The sequence below is a fragment of the Teleopsis dalmanni genome, chromosome 1 (assembly GCF_002237135.1).
Source record: "Teleopsis dalmanni isolate 2A chromosome 1, ASM223713v2, whole genome shotgun sequence".
NCBI classification, from domain to species: domain Eukaryota; kingdom Metazoa; phylum Arthropoda; class Insecta; order Diptera; family Diopsidae; genus Teleopsis; species Teleopsis dalmanni.
Window position 1 is genome coordinate 40,143,976 of NC_051846.1, and position 24,926 is coordinate 40,168,901.

The 24,926-nt window shown below is 28.9% G+C and overlaps 1 protein-coding gene across 1 annotated transcript in view; it reads right to left on the reverse strand.

The window, feature by feature from the left end:
* The window catches only part of LOC119679907 (SCY1-like protein 2), a 38,430-nt gene extending 31,088 nt beyond the window's left edge, over positions 1 to 7,342 (reverse strand). Inside the window, exons 1-3 of the mRNA XM_038092500.1 lie at positions 7,163 to 7,342; positions 4,315 to 4,440; positions 4,115 to 4,213 (exon numbers count right to left, since the gene is read on the reverse strand). Of these exons, the coding sequence (XP_037948428.1) occupies positions 4,115 to 4,213; positions 4,315 to 4,440; positions 7,163 to 7,342 (405 nt within the window). The remainder of the gene's footprint in view (positions 1 to 4,114; positions 4,214 to 4,314; positions 4,441 to 7,162) is intronic.
* Positions 7,343 to 24,926: the final 17,584 nt, after the last annotated feature.

Sequence of the window (24,926 nt, forward strand, 5' to 3'; positions counted from 1 at the left end):
TTTATATTTAAGAACTAATATTAACTGTTAAATTTCAAAAAAAAATTTTTCCAAATGTGTTCCAAGAATATTCATTTTTTATGTTTTATTTAAATTCAGTATTTAATTTTACTAAGAAATCAAAATATTCCCGTTTTATTTAAAAAAAATTTTTTAAATTTTTTTTTGTCACGCACCATCGAATAAGTTTTCAAAGGATATACTACAAAAATTCTTATATATTATTTTTGATTTCGATTTGTAATAAAATTCAACATGCAACTCAAAACTTTCAACACGATATTATTTTTCGAGCATGTAATTTTTAATATTTGATTTGTAAACAAAAAACATATGATTTCCTTAATTTGGGGCGGTATGACAATTAACTTAATATCATTATGATATTATGAAATTAACTTAATATAATTTTTACGAAATTAAATTTGGCTGTCTAAACATAATATTAGAATATTGTTTGGATTCATACAATTTTTCCATTACATGAAATCACAAATTAAAATATTTATTTTAATTCGGGTCTATTTGGCAGGGCCCGAGTTCGATTCCTAGTACTTGCAGTCTCAAAAATAATTATTTGCGAATAATTAAATATAAGAATTATTTCCAAGACCACTGATGATGGGTACTTGGCAATACTCAAAACAGCTGTATAAATAATATAAAAAATTAATTTTTTGTTGTTGTAGTTCACTATTGTTCGAGAAAACCTTTTTATGAAATATTTATTTTAATTAATTTTATATTGAATTCCACCTCAACTAATTAAGTTGTTTTTTTGAATTAAATTGCGTGTATCTTTTTATCAAAATAGTTAATATATTTTATTACTTAATACTGTTTGAATGGAAACTAATCACTTGAACAATAATTAAGCTATTTACCTAATGTATTTTTGGAAGAATGATTGATTTGTTTTGCTGATTGTGTTAAACGTTAATCCTGTTAATAACAATAATATATATTATTCTGAATTTGTGTTGCTATACTATTAAAAATATATCTATCATATATTGACGTAGCTGTTTTTGTAATTGCTATTATTCACATCTCAAAGTAACAAGAAACAGCATAATTCATCTTATATGTTAAACTAATTGAGTGTGAAAGTGTAATTAGCAAAGTCTCTAATAATACCAAAAACCAACCAATATTCCCATGAAAATTTGAACATATGTTATATTAAGTTATTCGCAAAATCAACGCTAAGCTTTTAATATATTTCTTCCTTCAATATTCCGGCATTTCGTGAAAATTAATTTTATGCCAAGCAGCTGCAGGAAATCAATATCCCTTTTCGCAAAAATGCAACAACAGCACAAACTTTTAGGGTTCAACTTTGCTTTTCGTAAGTAATTTTTTATTGGCGCATAAGTTTAAAAGTATTAAGTTTACTTAACAATTTTCCTACTCTTATTTTTGTTTTCCAGAAATTGCAGTGTAGTTTATGTATATCAATTTCCCCGAAATACATGAAGCACTTTACTCTGTCAATCTTAGTTAGGTGAAACAAAAAATTCCTGTTAAAATTTCAAGAGCAAAGCTAATTTGATACAATTCCGTCGTCTCAAGGAAGTATTTGCAAATACTTGAAGGTGTTTCCAAGCAAAAATAAAAACTAAATAATGCTAAAACTTTATTCCAGACTTGCTTAAAATATGCATAAAAGTATCTACACAATGACAACAACTCATTTATATGTATATATTGCTGCAGCTATAATATATACACACGTAAAAATATTTATAAATATATTTGTACGTGCCATGAAAATGAAAAAAAAAAATGAAATAAATAGCGAGAACCAGGCAAGGAAATAAAAATAAATTTATATGCACGTAAATAAAGAATTCATTGATGATGCGGCAGGACATGCTACAGGGTATACGCTCTGTGCAGGCGACACTGCAAGAAAGACGCTGCTCTCAAAAGCACTTAAGTCCATGTTTTCCTAGTTTTATGCATTTTTAAGAAGTTTCTTAAAAGTTTTGCATGCTTCTCGGTTGAAGTTTTTATTGAACTTGTTGAAGGTATGGCTTTGTGGATAACTTTATTTTAATGTTTACTTTAGATTAAAATGCAAGTGCACAATATCAAACTGAACGTAGATTTGTTGTTGTATGTTAATAAAATAAAACGTTCAGTAAGATGCGTTTTAATTCTTGTTAAATATTTTATCGCATGCGATGTAAAGCAGTGTCGTAAATATCATTCGCAAAATATGGAATATTATTAAAATATATGGAATATTACTTCAATAGCAGGGAATATGCAAGTTATATACATAAATTTGTAGATAAAATATATTTAAAATGTAACTAAATTGTAATACAATATTCCTTAATAAAATAGAACTATTAGTATAGGTATTAGTACAAATATTATTTAACGGTATATGTAGATCACATAATATAAGTAATAAACTTTATATTATACCGATTTAATTTATGTATTAACAAATTCAATACAACGCAAAAGCAACACATCTAAAAAATCATTTTAATCAGTTTTATTTTACCACAATAATTCCTTTTATATTATTTTAATTAGTTAAATTTTTGGCTCACTATACTGTTTCGAGTATTACCAAATACCCATCATCAGTAGTCTTGGAATTATTTCTTGTTTTTAATTATTCGTAAATAATTTTTTTGAGACTCAGATTAAACTCGTGACCTGCCAAATTTGAAGCTCAGAGTCAGTGTTCATTAACCAACTACCCAAAGCTGTACTTGAATTGTATGTATTACTTGTATGCGATCAATTTCATTATCCTACAGCTGGTTTCTGATTTCTATCTAACAGCAAGTAAATTTTTAATGAACTTAACAGCAAATTAATGGAACACTAAGTTCGAACAAATAAGTCAAGTTCGGCTATGGGCTAATGAACATTGACTCTGAACTTCAAATTCGGCAGAGTTAGTCTGGTAAAGGATCTTTTGATTACTATATAAGATATTAAAAATACTTGATACTGTTTACAATTGAAATTAAATTAAAATATATACTTTTAATCCTTTTGTTTATTTCTCTATCTTTTTATTAATACTATTTTAATTGTTTACTCTTGAAGGTAAAACAGACTGCTTAAATGTGTCCCACTGTATTCTTTAATATTAAATTAGTATTTAAAATCAATTTCTTGGTACTGACTTCTTTACTTAAATAGACAATTGTTATTAAAATTAATGAGAATTGTAGTAGATTAGATTAGGTGAGGTTGTTGGGACCGTCCGAAGACTCACTCAGATCATAAGATCCATTGTGATACCCTAAAGAATTTGACACCTGTCCCTATAACCATTTGATACTGGCCACAGAGCTATTGATACGAGCTATGGAAATAGAATCTAGCTCTCTTAGTGAATTGAAAAAGTGTGACCCTTTGTAGGAGAGTCTATGTCTTGCGAAAGCAGGACATTGTGGCAGAAGGTGTATTAGTGGTTCCTTTTCATCATCCTTCATTCTCCCACCAAGTCCACCATCTTCTATATCGTGGTCAATTTATATCACTAAAACGCAAACTTAGGTGTCCGAAAATTTATTTGTTAAGCAAGGTCAAACTCGAAGGTATTGTGTGGCTTGTGGCATATGCAACCATTCTGGTAAAACTATATATCTTCCACATTCATAACAATAATTTCACGAATTGAATTTATAATTATATATAGCGGTGTAGAGCATATAAAATATAGAATAGTTCATCCACTCAGTAATTTATTTATATAAAAGGTTTTATATAGAATTAATTTCTTTTTGCATTTTTCCTCCAAATAAAATTCAACAAATTACTATTTTAAATATAACGTTTAACCATTGTTGGCAAAAGTTATTCCATAAATAAAGGCAAATTCAAAATATAATTAAAATCCAACAATTAAAAAACCACAAAAAGATTTAAACTGTTCAAAGTACTAGTACTTACTTTACAAAAATAAATTAATATTTTCGCAATTCACACTTCAACATCTGAAAAGTTTCGCACAACACTTTTAACAATATCCTTACTAAACCCAGTATTTTGGTGTTGAAAATAATAACTTTTTAATATAGAAAGTTGTTCACACTTTATAAAATCAAAAATAGTAATAAATTACAAAATTGGTTCTTACGTGAAACGCCAAAATATTGGCCAAACTTGCATAGATTCGCTCCGCTGCAAAAGCCAATGTTTCCGCAGACTCCTCCACTGTGTGCATAATTTGCAATATCTGTGCAAGGGGCAAAATGAAAAGGATGAAAATATAAAATGAAAATAATATTAATTTAAGCATATTTTTTTTTTAATGAAGTTTCTGCTTCTCTTCCATACTTTAGGATGTCGAAATCGTTCCATTGTTTTTACTGAACTTTTCAATAATTCAGTCACCGTTTCCTTTCGTCTCGGTTTATGTAATTTTTCTGCAATTTTTTTCTCGAAAACAAAAACTGAACATTCCTGAAAATGTTAAAATAAATAAAAATTAATTAATTAATTGTTTTAATTCTTTTATTGATAAAGTTCTTCATGCATTAATGTATAAATGGGAAAAATGAAAACAAATAAAACATAAGTAATTTTGTTTGAATTAATTGATTGATTTCATTGTATTTCAATATATATTTGTATTTTATAATTGATAACATAATAATATGGAATAATCTTTTGTAATTTTATTGTACTTCAAAGTGTTAAATCAATTTATATAAGGCTTTGTTAGAATGATCCTTCCAGCAATTAGTTCGCAAATAGTGACATCAAAAAGAAAAAACTGAAGCTATCGTCTTTTAGTTTAAATTAATTGATGACAATTAAAGTCTTAGCTAATAATTTTTGTCATTTTTGTAATTTTTTTTCATAATTTTCCTAGTGTATTAATTTCTTTATCTGGCTAGATTTTGGAGTTACTTATGTTCCGTAATTACTTTTGCAATGGTTTTGCTATGTTCTCGAAATGCAGAATATTTTAACGAAAATATTCGTTTTGGTTATTACTTCCATTATTAGTTATTACTTGCACCATAAATTCTAAAAATGAACCATAGCACACAGTCCAACAAAAAAAAGGACTTCCGTTCTTTGTTCTTTAAAGTATTTTCTAGCTAATATAGTTATTTTGGAAGCGACAATTATACACTGTTCCTATAAAATATATTCTACTATCTGTTGAAAAACTATATAATGGACATGAATTAAGTCCATTGCTATATCTTGATACCCTAGACTATATAGCTCTGAAAACCAGAAGTTCGAAAAAGTTTTCACCCTGCATTTTACATAATTTAAAAAGTTAATGAAAGATACTGTATTAGTGACACATGAGGAAATACAAAAAATTAGTCTTATAAGAATATATAAACTAAATATACTGAATATAATAATCAAATCGATATTAACATATGAAGACTTCGGAAGAGAAGTATTCTGAAAAATTTTCGGGTATGGAGAATACAACATACCGATGTTTAGTTTTTTTCAAACTCATTAAATAAAATTAAACTAAAAACAACCTAATAATAGTACTTACCTCAAACGCTTTAATAAGAGGCTGGGGATATTAAATGAATTGCAAAATATCGTACGACTTTTTCAATTGTAAAGAATTTGTTGGTATTGACAAGTTGGAATAATTATTAATTCAAAATTGGGAATAAAACTCGTACAGCAAGGTGGTAAGAGAATATAACGAGCGATGTGAAATGAAATGATAGCAACAATATGTAAGAACCGATATCTGAACTTCAAAGGTTAGGTATACGAGAAATGTACATGCCACTTATAATACATGAAAGCGCCCGGGCAAGGATAGAGGAGTTTAGAATGAAATATGCTGCTATCATGGAGATTTTAGAGAATCTGTACATTTCACCGTACTTCGATATTATTTCTGAAACAGATTAACTAATACTAACTAACTAGTGAGCTATATTGAAAAACTAGCTAATGAGTTTATTCCGTATTACGGATACTTACTACTTCAAAAATTTATTGTACAGCCATAGGATTCCTATATCAGTCATTTAGCTGTCTTTTTATAAAAACTAAATTTAATTGATAAGGATCTACTACATTAGATATTAATCTAAAATGTTTCTATAACTCTCTGACTTTTAAATTGACGATCTTGTTGCAATAATCAAGGGCTCATCTTATTTATCTTATCATCTTATTTAGATTGATAGTACAATATTATCGTAAGTGATACTTCTGCTTTTAAGAAAAATTTTTATTTTAAAGCTTCACTTAACTGTCTATAAAGAAAAGTACTAAAAATTTATTACTTGAAGCTATTAAAGAAATCGTAAAAATTGAACAAGATTGTACACATAAGACAACCAAGCGTATTTCTAAGGAATATTTACATTATATGTAATAAACATATGTTAAGGTCGGATTCGATTAATCTTTTTTTTTTTATCAATTTGTTGTTATTTGTAATCATATCATCTCTATGAATATATTGCAAATTATTTTATTAATTATAAAATAATTCTTTGTTCTATAAAGGGTCGAGAGTACACAAATACTATTGGACGATAATACACTATTTTATGTATTATATGTAATCCAACTTATATGAGTATAAAGATTTGAGTTCCGTGTTTTAGTCTGAGAAATTTTTCTCGTATATATGGGATCTTCCCTGTATATTAATATTTTCAATTCATATCTACATATTTTAGCCGAAACTTTAATCTAACTACATTCAATTTATATAATTATTATCCAACTGTTGGCGAAACCAACTTAATTATCCTTTGATTTAATTTGTTCATCTTTATGTTATTGAAGAAAAATTTTAATTTTAAAATAATTAAGACTTTAAAAAGATTAATATATAATATTTCTCCCGTGTAGAGAAACACACCTTCAATCATTTTTATTTTTTATATTTACTTTATAAATTTTTTATAAGTTAAATTAAAAATCTGAAAATAACGTGGAGCAAATAAATTAACCAAGCAGCCAGACATTATATCCTCCTGCTTGTCGAGCGTACAGACTCACAAAAGCAATTGAATTGCTCCTGCATAATTGCACATGGCGGCACAATATGACGCTACGAAAGGCAAACAAAATAACGACGCAAACATACCCGTAAACATAAAACGAACGAATAAAAAAGAAAGCTACTCATACTCAACAAAAATATATTTTAAAAGTCATTAATTATGCTTACTTTTCCATCACTTTTTCTATAGGCATCATGTATCTTCCATATCAATTCTGGTCCGGCACATGCCACTTGCTTGCCAATTTCGAAATATTGACTAATGGGATTTGTATCGGCAGCACATTGCATCGATGATGATGCTGTATTCGTACTCTTAAATTTTGAAAACATTGTGCCAGCGGGCATACCATCCATTAATTTTGAAAAAACATTCGAAAAGCTACCTTGACGCTTTGGACCGCTAACTGGTACGTTACCACTATTTCCACCAACTATAATTCCACCTCCAGCACCGCCAACACCTGTGTAATCATTTAGACCTGTTGCCGCAGTGCTTATGGAAAGTCTTGTGCGTAAAGGACTACCGCTTCCTGCAGGACCTGATAAATTCGCACCGACTCCAACACTACCAATACCATATGCTGTTGCATCACCTGACTCATTAAGTTGTACACCCGAACTATAGACATCCGTTGCACTTGCTACGGTTGCCGTCGGTTGGCTGATTCCATTTGTGGCTACTCTACCGCCAGTTACTGTATTTGATGCACCCGATATACCTACAATACTGCCACTTCTACTACTATGTCCTGTCACCGGTCTTGAATGTAATAAATTTCTTGCTCCAACTATGACACCACCACCGCCACCACCATAAACACTCCCAGCTCTGGCAGGAGAACCTGCAACACCCGTTGTTATTCCAACTGTGCTGCCACTTCGACCGGTTCGTTGCAACTCTTCAACACTATCGAAACGTGAGAAGATACGTGCCGCCGTTGTCGCCGTGATTGTTGTTGTTGTAGATTGTATTGAGTTTGTTGCTGCAGTTAATGTTGAGTTTACTGTTGTTGTAGAAGCTATTGGTTTTTGATGCTGAAATTTTTGCACCTGTAATTTTTCAACTTCCTGTTGTTGTTCCGATTTTAGCTTTTGTTGTTGCGCTTGTTGTTGCTGTTTTGGTTGCTGTTGCTGTTGCTGCTGCTGTTGTTGTTGTTGTTGCTGTTGCTGTTCTGCCTGTTGGTCTGCCCTATGTGGGTGCTGTTGCAGTATATGCTGTTTCAGTTGCTTCCAGCGTTGCGCTATTTTGGCAATTTTTATTACGCCGTCGGTGATAAAAAGTCGTTATCATTAATGCGCCCGTTTATATGTAGCGCTGCTATATTAATATATATGTGTTTCTGTGACTTCTGTGATGTGCGAGTCCTTTCTATGACGTTAATGTATATGTAAATAAGCTCGCTTTTATGAATTTGGTGTTATATTTGCGTGATGGCGGTTAACCTCGTTTTAGCTTAAATGATTCAGCGGTCACAAGTTTGTTTTGTTGTTGACGTATATATTTTTGTTAATTTTTGATATAAAATTCTTTTTTCTCTCCACTGCTTTAATTAAGTTTACAAAATTTAACCATGACAAATTTAATTATGTTGCGTTGCTTTCTGTGGCTAAAAGTGACAATTTAGCCGCAATTTTATGGTAGCCTGAGATAAATATGCTAATATATTGCTTTATTTCAATACTGCGAACACCATTCAGTTGTTTACACAATTAAAAATGTCCGCAGTGATTGTACGACGTGAACGTTATGATAAATTTTCAAAAAGTGTCCTTCTATGCGCAATAAAATCCTGCGAGTCGTAATTTATCAAATTCATTCGTTGACAGCTTTGCTGGATGTTGTTATTATTTTAATTATAATTGGCAGCTGATGTTGTTGTACTGATGTTTTGTTCTATTTTCATTTCGCCAAAAAAATTTGGTTCCGTACTCAAGGATACCGAAGGAAAATTAAATTCTAAAAAAAAAAATGAAAAATATATTCAAATTAATATCATTTAGGATTACTTAAAAATATAGGATTATTTAGGTGGTTTTAAATATAATTTAAACTTAATAGTCTATTATAATATAAATATCTTGACATAATTACGATCTTATATTATTTCAAACATATTCAAGTTGTAAGTGCTTTGTTATACAAACAGTCACATGATAAATGGTCACAGCAATTTTATGTTCTCTTTGGTCACAACCAAAAAGCATATTATACAGAGAGTTATATTACATTTATCAATTTAAAGGATTTTTAAATATCTATACGAAAATATATGAATTTACTTCTAATAGATACAAGTTCTGATACTTATAAGATATTTATTTGTTTTGACAAAAATGACGAGATACACAAAGTCTACTAAGAGATACCAGTTCTAGAACCACCACAGTATTGAACCTTAATAGCATGTTATCACGTTGAAAAAACAATGGACGTACCAAATGTGAATTTCATGGAGTACAATTCTCGTATATAGAAATTGCTGTTGCGCATACTTAAGAAGTATCTAAAACTATATGAAATTTCGTGTTTATTATTTATAAGAGCACTGTACCGTTTTAATTTTGTAGAATTTATTCTGGTTTTTAAATAACAAAATGTACTTTAATATTATTTAATTACAAGAATATATTTTCTTGATGATTATTCTATTACTCTTTATTTTTTGATCTGATGATTTAACAAAAAGTAAACTGTTATTGTTAAAATAACATATTAAAACTTCAGCTTGGAGATTACACTAACAACTTAATTAATATTAAATTTATCAATTCATGTATATTAAAAACCTTTGCTACTTTTGGGTAACTAAATCTCATATTAAATGTATTAAGGATATTCATTCGCAATTCATTGTATTTTTTTCTTTGTACAAAGATATATAAAAATAGTTCTTTAGAATAGCACTAATTCCATTAAATCTTACAGTGTTTCAATTTAGCACTATTTTTGATACTTAAAGTTGTACAATTTTTTATTTTTCTTGTCTTAGCCAATATAGTATTTCGCATATACTTGTTAGTGAATATATTATATATATTTATAGTTTGGATGCATAGATAAGTTAGTAAAATGTTAAGCCAAAATTATATTAGAAGCGTTATGAAGATAATATTTCGACTTGTTTATATGAAAATCGTATAATAGTATTTGAATATAGACTCTTGTGCATAAATAACTAATAAAATTAATAAGTGACAGCCATATGAATTTCTTATCAATAAAAATAAATCCTAAATTGATAGAAACAAATCGCTAAATATGCATAAATTACATCTGACCAGCTTGCAAGAACTTTTGAGAGAAATTATCAATAAAAGATACAGAAAAAACTTAGTAACATGTATTGAATCTCAATTTGGGGCATGCAGAGTATACTGGTTGAATTAAAAATTCTATGCCATTGCTAGTTAGGTTTAGTTACACAGAGATTGCCCTCAGAGATCTAACTGTATACGGTCTTATTATCCCATGTCATTCCCAAACAGGGAAGTCCAAGTTATAATGAGGTTTTTAAACAATTTCAAAAACCTGACTTACTACCGACTTTAAGAATGCATTAAAAAAAGTGATTTGCTGTTGCGTTGTTACTATTAGCTCATAAATCTTTATATCATTAAAAATACCCTATGGGCCTCTAACATCGAAAACAGTGCAAAAGTGAAAACAAAAAACTAGCTGAAACTACTTTATTCTTGAACTCTTTAAGACGAATGCTGATGACTGATGAAATAGCTTTAACAGCTGTCTAAATATAATTAGGAATATAAGCATTCTTTTCATGAAAGTTAATGATAACAGTAAGAAAACAGACAGTCAAGAAATGAAAATTTTTGTTTGATATATTTGATAGGGTTGCAAAGATCCCTACGTCCACTGAATTGATTACGGTTCCTGTGATTTTATATATCTTTGAACTGACAGTTTAAATTGCTATATTCCCTTGTGTTGTAATCAGCCATGTCTCCCAATCCCTTATTAAGAAAGTTCTGGTGGCCAGGCTATTATCACAGTATGAACGACGATTTAAGTAATCCATAATGGATTCCACAGTCATGTACAAACTTAAAAGGTTCTAAAACTTTCACTATCAATTTTTTATTTAAATTTTATACAAACCAAAAATTGTGTTTTTATAATTACTAAATATTTCTTAATTAATCAAATTTTAAACAATTTGTTTTGTTAAGCAAATAAATCAAATGTAATGAATTAATTCAATTGATTTTCTTAATTTAAACATTGAAATTCAATGTCAAGTACAAGTTCAGATTTGTCAAATTTAATGCCTGTAAATACAAATAGGACAAAGGACATAATTTGTGCACCTTTCACACCTTGTTATCACTCTTACTTCTGTTGTAATAATATTTACAATTTATATAATCAATGCTCGAATTAAGGAAATCTTTATTCATATTTGCTTTAATCAGTAAATAAAATTGTGGAAAAAGTCTTTTTGCATGAAAATCAGAATAGAAAACACAATTTTCTCATTGATTTATTTATTGTTTCTTCTTTGCGGAACTCCCGACTGGCCTGACTCTGAACTCTGGACTTTCCTACCACACAAACGATTTAACGCGAATATATCCATAAACGCTGTTATTTGTGCACTGTTAGCAGTTTGCTCCTTTCACTGTTTTTCCTGTTAATTTTTTCTTTTTTTTGTTTTTGCTTTAAAAGCAAAACAACAAAATGTCTGTCGGTCGACACTCTGCTATGTATCCTGACATAACAATAGCAACAGTGCCCCCTAGTGGCATTGCCTTTGTCCGTTAAAACAATGAGCAAACGGTAAAACGAATTCCTTGTTAGCATAAAAATAAAACAACAAAAACAATTACAGCACAGCAGTTACAAAATAACAATTATTCGTAAAAATAATATAAAAAAACCATAAAAGTGCGTAAATGAAGCTGTAATTGACAGCAAACGAAATATCAAACCCTTGTTCATGAATGAATGGTTTAAATGTGTCATTAAAAAGGATTTCAAGTAAATTATTTAATGACACAAAAATCAAATCAAATTACACTCGCTAAAATTACACTTAAGTACATTAAAAACGAATAACAATTTTATTAAGTTCATTTTGAAACAATATTATTTAATAAACCCATTAAATGTTCTAGAAATTATTTTTAGATAAACTAAATAAATGAATGAAAAACTAGAAAATTTAAAGTTTATATGCTAAGTTTGTAGCAATTCATTAAGTTAAGTAGATTCTTTGAAAACTCCTTTTTGTAGTAATACAAATATATAAAAAACATTTTATCCTTTCTATAAAAAAAGATTTTATTCGTCCCTACACACGCCCCGAATTATATCCTCCACTTAGTAAAATCCTTGTCATCACAAACCTATGTTAATAACAGGGCGAGTTTTTCATTTTCCGCCTATACGACTTACCCGAATACTAACTGAATTTATGATTGGTAAAGGCGTTTACGATTAATAAAGTATATTAAACAAAAGAATACAAAAATATACATATGTTTGGAACTAGGTCTTTCAGTAACTAGTTTTGAACTGTAAATTTCAAATTACATGTAAACTAAGAAAACCTAATTCCGGATCTCATGATATATACCCATGGGTGCAATATGGATACTATGTATAATTTTTATTATGAAATACTCACACACACACACACACACACACACACACACACACACACACACACATAACATGTAAATTACACTTTCTTAATGCAAAGGCGATCTTTGATAGTGAAAAAGTGATAGTAATGTGAAAAATCCAAAAATGTGCAAGTGATGCAAAGTGTGAAGAATACCTAAGAATTTTTGAATGCGAAATGAAGTGAAGTTGGGTGCAAAAAAAATACAATTACATTCTCTGTCGGAAAAAAACGAAATTACTTTCCGAACAACCTAATATTTATATATAAGACAAACGTAAATACATTCCTCAATGGAAAATAAGACTGAATTGTGAAAACTAACCAAAACCAAAATTTTATGATTCTTTAAAATAATAAAACCAAAAAAAAATTTGGTTATGTTTTACGAATGAAGGGTAATTATGAATTGGAAATTAATTTTCTTATTTAATTAAAGGAGTCACACATAATTATGTTAGGTAATAAACTATATTGAAGTTGACTCAAGAGCTATTAGATTCGGAAACGGGAGAAGTATAGTGACGAAAGGAGACTAATTACAAAAATAAATATTGTAAAAATTAAATTAATGAAGTTAAATATGACTTAATCATTTTAATCTATTTAATAGTTTGAAAGGTTTTATAGTACCGCTTTGTCTTTAATATTTGAACCCCATATTTTATGTATATTCTCTGCTGGTGCGAATAATAAAAATTTTTTATACAAAACCAAGACAACAAAATGCGAAAAAAAATCCACTAATAACTTTAATTCGCACATTGTTACTAAAAATTAGAAATCTGATTAAATCGAAAGATTTTGGGAAGTTTTAACAATTATTGAAATTCATACCTTAAGAACGCTATAGCTTGTTTTATTGAGCTTAAAGTACCATAAATGTAAATAATATAAATATTCAATGATATTATAACATAAAGAAAAACTTATAGAATGAAAACTAAATACAAAATTATTTTTTTTAAATAATACCAACAGCTCAATTTTTATTCAGGATATTTATTTAATTTATTCAGTTTTATTCACAATTTTATCTCATGCTTAAACTATTTTAAAAAAAATCTGCAAAAATTACAGTAAAAGTTATTAAAAATTCATATAATCATTCTGAAATAATGTTAAAATCTTAAGTGCCTTACATTTAATCTCATTACACATACACATTGCCAATCAACACTTTAAGTAATAAAAGTACTTATATGCACAATCTGGATTGAATATATCGGGTAGAAGGAACAGCATATATGTATGCTTATAATTTCATTATACACAATATTTTAAAACCAAAATATTTTCTTTACATACTCTTACGTATGCATAAAATCATATTTTCGTTAATAATTAAGGCAATATGTGCTGTAGTATTAAAAGATTAAAAATGCATAAAAACATTTAAGATCCTTCCACAAAGAGTATCCTTTTGTATGTTAAATTTCAGCTATAAACTCAATTCCACACAACCGAGTGCAGCGTTAACGTACTATGGAATACGTCAAACAATTTAGTTAGTAAAGTTCGCCATGATGCAATAAGGCACGTAGCTTAGAGCATTAACTAACAATATACGTTAGACATCCACATAAACTAGCATACATAAAAGCACTAGAACACAAGGCACCCACATCCACCAACTGCAGCATTGTGCACGAGTATAAAGCAACAAGTTAATATGGCATATCCAACTCCTCACCCACAAACATACATGTTTTTATGCACAGTTAGGATAACTTGCAACCTATTGCAACGAACCATATTGGTTGAACATATTTCCAATAGTTTCTATTAGTTTTGCCCGAAATACTAGAAATGACAGAAATTCTACATTTACGACCATAAAATCCATTTACTAAATCACATAAAAAAATAAAAAATTTAGCCTTTTTCCATTTTATAAATAGTCAACAGTTGAAAGAAGTGCTTTAAAGCCAGCACATTCAGCGTAGTTCAGTGTAAAAATTTGTTGCATTCTAGATTTCAACTTTTATGAAAATTGAATGCCATTAAAGGTTCACAGTACAAAATCATTACGAACATTAAATATACGATAGCAACGGTTGGCCTTAAAATCATTGCATACAAAGTGCATTGTGCGAAAGGTAATAGACGAGATGTGGCACGACGTGATGTGGCAGGAGTGTAAGTGAATTTACGCTAATTGATTTTTTATAGAAGGCAGCTCTGAGATTAAGTTAGTTTGTTGTTATAGTAAAGTCACACAATGGCATAATAAAGTTCTAGAACAGGTAAGTCGTATGTTTTCCACTTTACATGGGATTCTAAAGATTTTTATTTCATTCATTAATGCTACCATTCAAAGAGTTAAGATCAAACTTCTGTCTAATGGTAATTGCGTTTGTATTTAATAAAGGAGTTGAAATAATTAAAGTAAGATATAATAGTTAGATTATCATTACATTCATTAAGGTTACCATGCAAACAGTTAAGATTACGCTTTAAGTCTAAAGACAACTGTGTTTGCTCAATTAGTTATTAAACTAAGACATAATAGATAATTCGAATTTAATTAAATATACATGAGCTTATAGAGATGCTGCTATTTCTGACTACAAAATTATGAAAGACAAATTAAATAAACTATTCCAAACAGTTAATTTAATACTGTTTTATTATTAAAACTGTATTTTGTGTAATGTAGAGAGTGTTTGAAATTACTTTCAGTTTCTGTAGGCAATGTGTGTAGTTGATACGCTCAAATCATTCTAGAGAAACAAGACCTTATGAATAGAGATTAGAATATCTCTCTCTAAGGAGTTGTAATAGGTAACTTAGGATACAAACTTTCGCACGTGGTGCACAGCAAAGCGAGACAATCACAAAGAATATAAATATTCTCTTCTAGGTGCATAAAAAATTCTAAAATATCGTTCCAGTAACAGCATTGCTTTTTGCAATTAGTGTAGTTATTGAAGAAAAGTTTAGTGTTGCTAACGAAGCTTTAACCAACAAAATCGTATATCTCAATTATTATTTGCTCGTCTATCCATAAAGTTATTGCTATTTACTTCAGCATGACTAGGCAACCAACAAAGAAGTAACAAATTTTGAATTGCCAGTTGCAATCATGTTTAATAGCAGTTCGCTAGAAGTCTTGGGAAACCTGAAAATGTGATCAATTCCAGACGTCAATAACCCGGCGAACTGTTTAAACATTACGTCATGTCAGTGCAAAACTTATTGCTTTGCCAACCACTTACAACAGCTTGAAGGATTATATATAAATTCTCATATATAACACTAAATATTAGTATTATGTAGAGTTAGTCATACTAGAAGAAAATTTTGAGACACTTGAGCTGGAGCAGTACCAGTTAAGCCACAGCCGTTCATGTAGAAATGTAGCCATACATATAGTTAAGATTATCAAATTGAAGATTACAAATCTTGAACAAAGTTGTTGTCGCACTAGATACCGAGCAAGACGTTGTCAAAACTGAAAGATACTTTTTTCATAAGAATGTAGATGCAAGAATATAAGAACCAACGAGTCTGTTGTAACATAACGGATAAATCATAACAGCTATCGCTCCGTAGCAAAAGAAGTAATTCCAGCATATATAAATCGACCCTAATACCTAAAAATCTAAAGAGTAGACGATAATATTTTGGTATCGGAACTTTTCAACAACATAAATAGTAGATTTCATAGTTTTGATTCCTGCAGTATTAACAATAAACTAACCTATTTAAGAAACAAATCACTACCCCCAAAAGCACAAACGAATATTCTACTACAAACACAAATAGGTCATAAAGAAGACAATTCTTACCGCTTAGGTCTTTATGATATCTTTAAGATACCTTAGTGATAGATAAATAAATAGATACAGACGGTAGTGGCGTAAACCAGTGAAGCTTAACTTCGCTTCACTAACATTTCAATAAATTATGTTAAAATATTGTAATTGTGTATGTGTGTGAATATCATTTTTCTAATATTGCTAATTTATTAATAATTTTAAAAGTGCTGAGTTCGATATATACTTCTGCTCAAAAAGTATCCGGATTTTGTTGTTTGTTAACTACTTCTTAACTAATAGACCTTTTTCAAAAATTTGAGCGCCATCTGTCAATTAGTTTGTTTACAGCAGCTGTTAATGTGAGACTACCTCAAGTGCATTTAGCGATTTTTACTATGGAAAATTTTTGTTGTACGCGGTTTTTTGACCAAATACGGCACCACTGTCATCTCTCAGGCACCATATTTGTCAGATCTGGCGCCGTGCGAATTTTTCATGTTCCCGAAGCTCAAATTGCCCCTTCTTGGTAAGCGTTTTGAGTCGATTGAATCGGTAAAAGAGAATTCGCCGATGGAACTAAAAGCCATACCTGCACGGGCCTACGAAAAGTGTATGGAAAATTGGGTTAAACGGTGGCATATGTGTATCGCTTCAGAAGGAGCATGTTTTGAAGGAGATAAAATAAATTTGGAATAAAATTTAAATTTGTTTATTTTATTTACAAAATCCGAGTATTTTTTAAGCTAGAGGTACCGTACAATCGACATCGAACACAAAGTTTTTATTCAATACACTTAACAATCTCAAATCCTTTAAGATGACAACCATTTATACGAAATTTCAATATATTTATGTATTTTTCCTGACATTGATTTTAACGTTTATTGCATAATTTAAGTTTTCCACATATTTATTTCAACCAACAAACGCTTTTACCGACGCTTATCCTGAGATTAAAAACACATTTCACATCACTTATGCATTCAGGAATGACCAGCTAAGTATCGCATAAATTGAACCCAGCAAAATCAATGTCGATTCCGTCGACGATTGCAATATTACTTCCACAAATTGTTTTCGTATCCAATCGTTTGGTAAAATTATACTTGCACTCTGCACTTCTTTAAACTGCAATGCTATTTATTTTGTGAAAAATATTATATATGCTATATGAGTTCAAGTAGTTACCATATATGTGAATATACATATATAAAGTACTTATATGAATATTATATATGGTATATTCGAACTTGGTTTACAGAAAAAACATAACTAGATTTTCTTATTTAACAGCGGTTACAGTTATCAGGATTAAGCGTGTAAACCATTGCTGTAATTCGATTTCCGGTCTATCACCCTTTATATCGTTCAAAGGCCGGAAATTATTTTCCGTTTGCTCTTTCTTAAATCATTTGTGTGTAAGGAGAGGCAAATAAAGTGGTTGCTCATAAAATGTAAAAGAACAAGAATTTTGTTTGATTTTATCGCTGAATATGAGGGCTTCAATAAATTTTTTAATATTTTTTTCATCGTTAACAGCATGAAAAACGAAATTTCTGGAATAAAATCAAATAGAAAATTTTATTTCATAAATTGTCTTATAGCAAAAACGATTGCGGCTGACATTGCTTATAATATATATTTGAATATTTCGTTTGAAACAATAATGGAACAGAAATTATTAAAGCTTTAACATGAGAGCAGCAGGTGAGTGATTAACATTTGAACTTTACATTGGGAGCCTTGTGAGGTAATGAAAGCAGTGTAATGTTGCTTACTTAACCTTTTGCTGGTTGTGACTTGCAATGAAGCTTTTTGTACAATTTTTGATCAAAAGATACTGATAATGATTAAATAATATAATTTTTAAAGTTTTTCACTAGAATTTTAAATTATTTTTTAATATTACTAGCTAAACCCTGCTTGATATAGTACGGCTTTCAGATAACAAATGATTTTATTTGTAAATTAAAAAAACGTTTTCAATTTAATTTAAGATTTGGTTTTATAAAACAACAATAACCAAAATATTGAAAATATATAGTGTGAGAATAGTAACTATAGAATTGTTGCTTTAATAATGAGTTACTTTTACAATTAAACTAATTCCATTACACCGTTTCTGTATACTTCAGTGGCGCAAAAGAATTATTTACACTATAACTTTACCGGGTAATTTGTGCTTTGGAATTCCAAAAATGTCTAGCAAAATTAAAAACTCAATTGTATGCTTTATACACCCCTGCGGGTAAGGTGTTAAAATATTCCTAAAGTAAGCATGCCTATCGTAAGAGGTGACTAAAATCCACGCGATACTGTTTGAAATATAAATAGTAGTAAGTTTCACTTGCGGCACCCTTCTTGCATGGGTCAGGCTCCACTGACATTTCCATACGAAAGCTTGACATTATTAAACACAACCTGCCTTGGACTTTTTGTGAAAAGATTTGTGTTATTTACAGTGACCTGTAAATTAAGTGTATGCAAAAAAATGGAATTTTATGACTTTCGACATTACTTTCACATTTGGCAATGAAACTTGAAGTTCATCCTTTGTCACTGTGATAGGCTGGTACAATGATTTTAATCGTGGTAGCAGTTCTATTTCCTTCACTGACGAAATTCGTGAAGGTCGTCTAAAATCAGTTGTTGTGCCAAAAAACCATTGATACTGTGCAAGAAAACTGAAAATGCAAGATCGTCATGAGACATACTGTGATATTGAGAGATCGAGCGAACTCTAGACATTAGGGTTTCCACCAGCTTATATAAAATATTACACGATGATTTAACTGTGAACGGTTTGTTCTCGTTTGATTTCTCAACATTTAATAAAATCTCAAAAATATGCTCTCGTGTCGATTGGTGCACACAAATGTTCAAGAAGTACAATGGTGGTGCTTCAAAGGACGTATACGATATAAGATTGTAACAGGTGACAAATCATAAATATATGCATACTCATATGATCTGGAACGTAAACAGCAGTCGAGCAGTCGAGAGTATAGATGTTTTAAGATGAACTAACTTCAAAAAACGTTGTACGCGCTCGAGCACGAATAAATGATATCTTGATTTTTCGGGGAAAATGTCAATTCAGAATGGTATACAATCATTTGTTTAGCGGAAGTCTTCGGTGAAATACGGAAAACAAACAAGCACTGTCGCATCATTTACCACCAACCAATGGGAGTGCTTACACATCTCGTCTAACAACTGATTATTTGGACATTCAAAAAGACGAATTTAGGGGTCATTCGCCATACAGTCATAAATTGGCACCCAATGACTTCTTCTTGTTTCCAAACGTGAAGAATAAATTGCGTGGACAACGATCGGAAGATTGTTGTCGGCCGAAGAACTTGTTGTTGCATTTAAAAACCATATTGTGGAGGTGTCTTTTAGAAAATTAGAAAAAATGGTTTGACAATTAGTTCAGATTTTTTCAATTAGTTGAAAAAACTTACAAAATATGAAGGTTGTTTGAATAGTGAAAGCAGCACATCATATTGCATCTTTTATTTATATTTTATTTTTTTTAAAGGTTTAGAAAAGTATATAATAAATTTAAGCAATATGAAGTACAAGATATTTTCTCATTTATCTTAATTTATTAAATGATTTTAGATTTATTAAATTGATTAGCTTAAGCCCAGCATTTCACTTAAAAATGTGTTGGAAATTTATCAAAAGATTTTAGAACTCAAGTGTAAATAATTTTTACTCACTTTAATAGAAAGATATGGGGTCTTTGTACCAGTCACGTCGTTTGTATTTCAATAAACCGACTTTCACTTTCTTAATTTTATTTCCACATTCGTAGTTTCGAAGTAAATAATAAAAGTAACTTACGGTATAAAAAAGTATTACGAGAATTAAATGTTTGGTGAAAACTATAATAAAACGAAATAAAACAGCAATTTCTTTTATTAACTTCGCTTAATTTTCCGCTAACAGGTATTATCAAATAAAGAAAATTTAAACCAGAAACTGAAATCCATTCTAGGGTAACTAAATGTATTGGTTTGAACGAATAAATTTTAACAGCTGAATACTTACTAAAATTTACTATTCTAAAGTTTACTAAAGTTGAAAAAAAAAATTTTATACTGCAATTATGTACTTATAACACTGATGTTAATCCCTTATATTATAAATAAAAATATGATTATTTATAAAATGAAAGTATATGTACTGCTGGCATAAATTTTTAGCAACATTAAATACATTAAATTTTAGTCTCGAGTATATTTCATCTCCAATCATTTGGGCAGTTGAAGTCTAGTCCAAAGTAAATAGACTTCAACAATTTGCATGGTTCAAAAGCATGTGAGTTTTAGATTCACAGCCAGAATGCTACACATGCCTTTTGGATGACATCTACGTCCATAAAATACTTTCTTTTAATCAGCAAATGTACTTGTACTGCAAAGGTAACGCATTTTGGATACGATGACAAATACGGTGAGTGCAAGGAATAGTTTACCTCACCTTACCAACATATGTAAATAACTTTACTACAAACAAATTTTTAGAAAACAATTTACTTTGGAATGCTTTTTATACTTCATAGAATAATAATTATTAGATTGCTTAAGCATTGCTGGCGTAATGCTACTATTATATTAGAACTATTGATCGATCTATACTACCATATAAGAGATAAAACAGTCCCATTAGTAGATAGCATAGGGCAATTAAAGTAAAGTTTCTTCTTGAAAAAGATGAATAAATTCGGATGGTTGAATACTAAATATGGTTGGGATCAAAGTATAAAATGCTATAAATCAAATGATATATATAAAAAAAAGATTTGCTTTGGCTTTAACAGAAGTATTGTTATCCGAAAATAATTTGAAATTTATTTGTGATATTACATATTAACGATAGATAATAATAACTATATTTTCAATAACTATTTTAATAAATAAGCGCTTTTCAGAAATTATTTTATATGAAAACTATATGTCGTCATGAGATTCATAAAAATACCCTTCATTTATTAAGTTTAATAAATAAGAGATTTGTATTTTGTTATTTTTAAATAGATGGATAGGTATACGTAATACAAGTTAAGAAAATGTAAGTACTTGTTAGCTCTTCTACGAATACGCCTTCCTCAAACTTTTTGACAAACTATAAATAGCTTTTAATCAGAATCAGTTTAATCATTTGTTTCTGGCCTAAAAACTAAATTACAAGATAATTACTATTCATTTTTAAAGCGAATGTTGAAGCAGATACTGGATGAGTTAGATTCCCAAGACTCAATTACGTGAAAGCAGTTAATGTAACTCATACACAGAGATAACTTCATCCTGTTAAATTACAAATTGTGAAATTATATATAGAATATTTTTTTACAAAACCGCTTTACAATAATAAATAAAAACCATATAAAAATTTTAATTTAGTTTAAAAAATTTGTAATTGACATGGGTTTAGGTAATTCTTTTGTGCATCAATTTTGTTGTCATTTATTCAACAAATAAATCGAATTTAATAAATTTTCAACTGGTTGTAAAGTTTATCTTATGATATTATGAAAACTTTTTTATTTATTATTACATTTTTTGTGAGTTTTTCAATTTTCAAAGATAATAGATTGATAAATAAATTTTTATCATAAAGAAAAAAATATATATAAATTTGTAAAAAAGAATTCCTTTTATAATAATAAAAATGGCTTAATAGCTTAATATTTTGATGTATCAATCAACTCAAATCAAAAGGAATTAAAAAAATATCAACAAAGCATAAAAAAATTTGCCATGCTTTATTAATTTTGATGATTTTGCAATTTTTCAAAAGAATAAAATAGAATTCCTTTATTATTCAGAATATTGAAATCTAATGCTTTGAATAAAACATGACTCGCAAAATTTCACATACTTTTTGCGATAAGTATTCATAGCTAGCACCATCTATCAAACAATCTGTATAAATTGTACCAGTTGACCTTTAAGTTCAAATTTTTGATGTAATATACATGATTCTCTTTTTTCCATTTAACTTAAAAGTGCCAACCAGCCACATTTTGAATCAAAAATTTTGCTATTGGGGTTTTTAAATTGAAATTCGATGCAAAATGAACGTTGCTCATAAATATTTTTCAATTAGAAATGTGCATTAGTGAAAAAGTCATTCTTGATACGACTGACAGTTCAAAAGAAATTAGATAGGAATCAACTGAAAGTTTGCTATTACAGAAGTTGATGGTATTATAGTAGAAGAGAAAATATTTTTATAGATAATCAATTGCAAATATGTCGTTTCAATTTTATTTGTTTATACAAATGAGTAAATACATACGTATTTACTCATTTATATATGATTTTTAATAAATATTGTGTTTTAAATGCACATAAATAAAAGTTTGTATATGAACATATATTGTATAAAAATAATATACATATTATATATAACGAAAATATGTCACATGAATTTTTTTACATTTAATTAAACATTTACATTTTTAATATACATATTTCAATACATATTAATGCATATATATTTATAATTTTTAATATATATATATAGTGTATTAAATATATATAAATGAAAGTCTGTACATTATTTACTTGACGGAATGTAATAACATTATTACGAAAGATTATTGAATAAATCCATAAACTCAAAGGACGGTAATGAAAAAACACATTAGAAGTTTCGAAAGTGACTTTTTCAGCAAAATCTTTCTTAATTTAAAGACACTCATTCCAGCGATCCTATACCTAATTTGTGAAATCATTGCTAAAATGGTTATCCGAAATTTGTATATAAAAGGGACTTTTTACCAAAATCTTTCTTAACTTGAAGAGACTTACTTCAATACTCATTTAATTCATGAGTTCCATTATAATAATGGTTTTCCAAGAAGTTTATTTAATATCGCAATACGACACTCATTTATTTAACAAATCAAATTTTAGTTTATTGTGACTAGGTCTTTTTAAGCAGTTTTCACACCCAATTAATCCAAGCAACAAAACTAACATGCTTTTTAGCTAATATTAGCGTTTTTGGAAGTACAAATTAGCTTCCTTAGCTAATTATCTTGTCTTGTTTAAGGGTCATCACGACAGATTAAAATTTCATCAATAATAATAATACATTTCATTCTACCTAAAACGCTCCAGATATTATTGAGGAAGTCTCTTTTATTTGTGTTTTTATTGGATTATTACCGACGGCCTTATCCATTATAGTCGCATGGTTTTAAAACTAAACTTGCTATAAAATTTTGATCTCTATTCCTTACAAATTATTCTGATCTATTTAATTTCTGTTGGTCAAACACCAATTTTTCAAAACTAATGTCCGTATTTTTGTAATAATTTCTGGTATTTTTGGAGTTTTTGATTATATTACAAATGGATTGCTTTCAGAGCTTGTAAGATAACATTTAAATAAACCAAGCCACGAAAACAGTATTGATTTTTAAGAAGGAGTATTACCTAATACATTTTTCCATATCTTCCACAATAGACTAACTTATCAACTACAAATGGCTTTTGAGCATATAACGAATTAATAGGAATATTTTATTGAAATTAATATTTGTTTCTAAAACAGCAATTATTGGGATATGTACTGGAACAGTTAATTAATTAGAAATATAGTATAAAATATAATAAAATAATAATTAAAATGAACAGCATAATGAATATTGCGAAATTATAACCTACTACATAGTTTGTTTATGTGGTTCATTCTTTTACAAGCCGAACGGTTTTTGATGTCATCACCTACGATTTCAATGATTTTTGTTTTTATAAGTTCTTTTTTTTTAAAGAAAATACCCACATCTCGGAAAGAAATTTTCAAGTTTTTTCGTACGAGAAGCGAATAGAGTTTTGACAATTTATACACCAGACCACTTTTTAAATACCCACATATGCTGATCTATAAATGATAGAACTTAAAATTGTTCATATTGTAAAGATAATTGATCTATTATTTTTGATATGCTAAAAATTGGAATCGGATATCATATTATGAAATTTTTTTCGATTTAGAAGTCACATCAACCTATTGAATAAATTCAGTCTTTCCTACTGTCTGTGAATTTTATGAAGTGGACATCAAATGTTTAGAAAATGTTGTTCTACGGGAAAGCCCACAGTTTAGCAGACAAAGCTTTCATCACTTAGGTTATACTGTTTTTATTAGATCATCCACAGGAAAAATGCACGACCGTTCAGTTTCATATACTCTTTTAGAGAGAAATATCTACAGGAAGCAAAACAAAATAATAACATATGAATGAGCATTCTTTACTATTTTATCTGATATGTGCGAGTTGTACTTTTTGGTATGTTTTATACTAACAGTCTTTACTTCATATAAATCCTCATCAGCTTAAAAACTCATAGACAACCCAAATATGTAAGGCTTATAAACCCTGTACATTTTGAAGCAGTGCATGTGGGCCTCTAATAATAACAATAATACCATATGTGAAAATATATGTTAGCAATTTTAACTAATTAATAAAAAATTTAAATTTTAACGAAATTTAATATA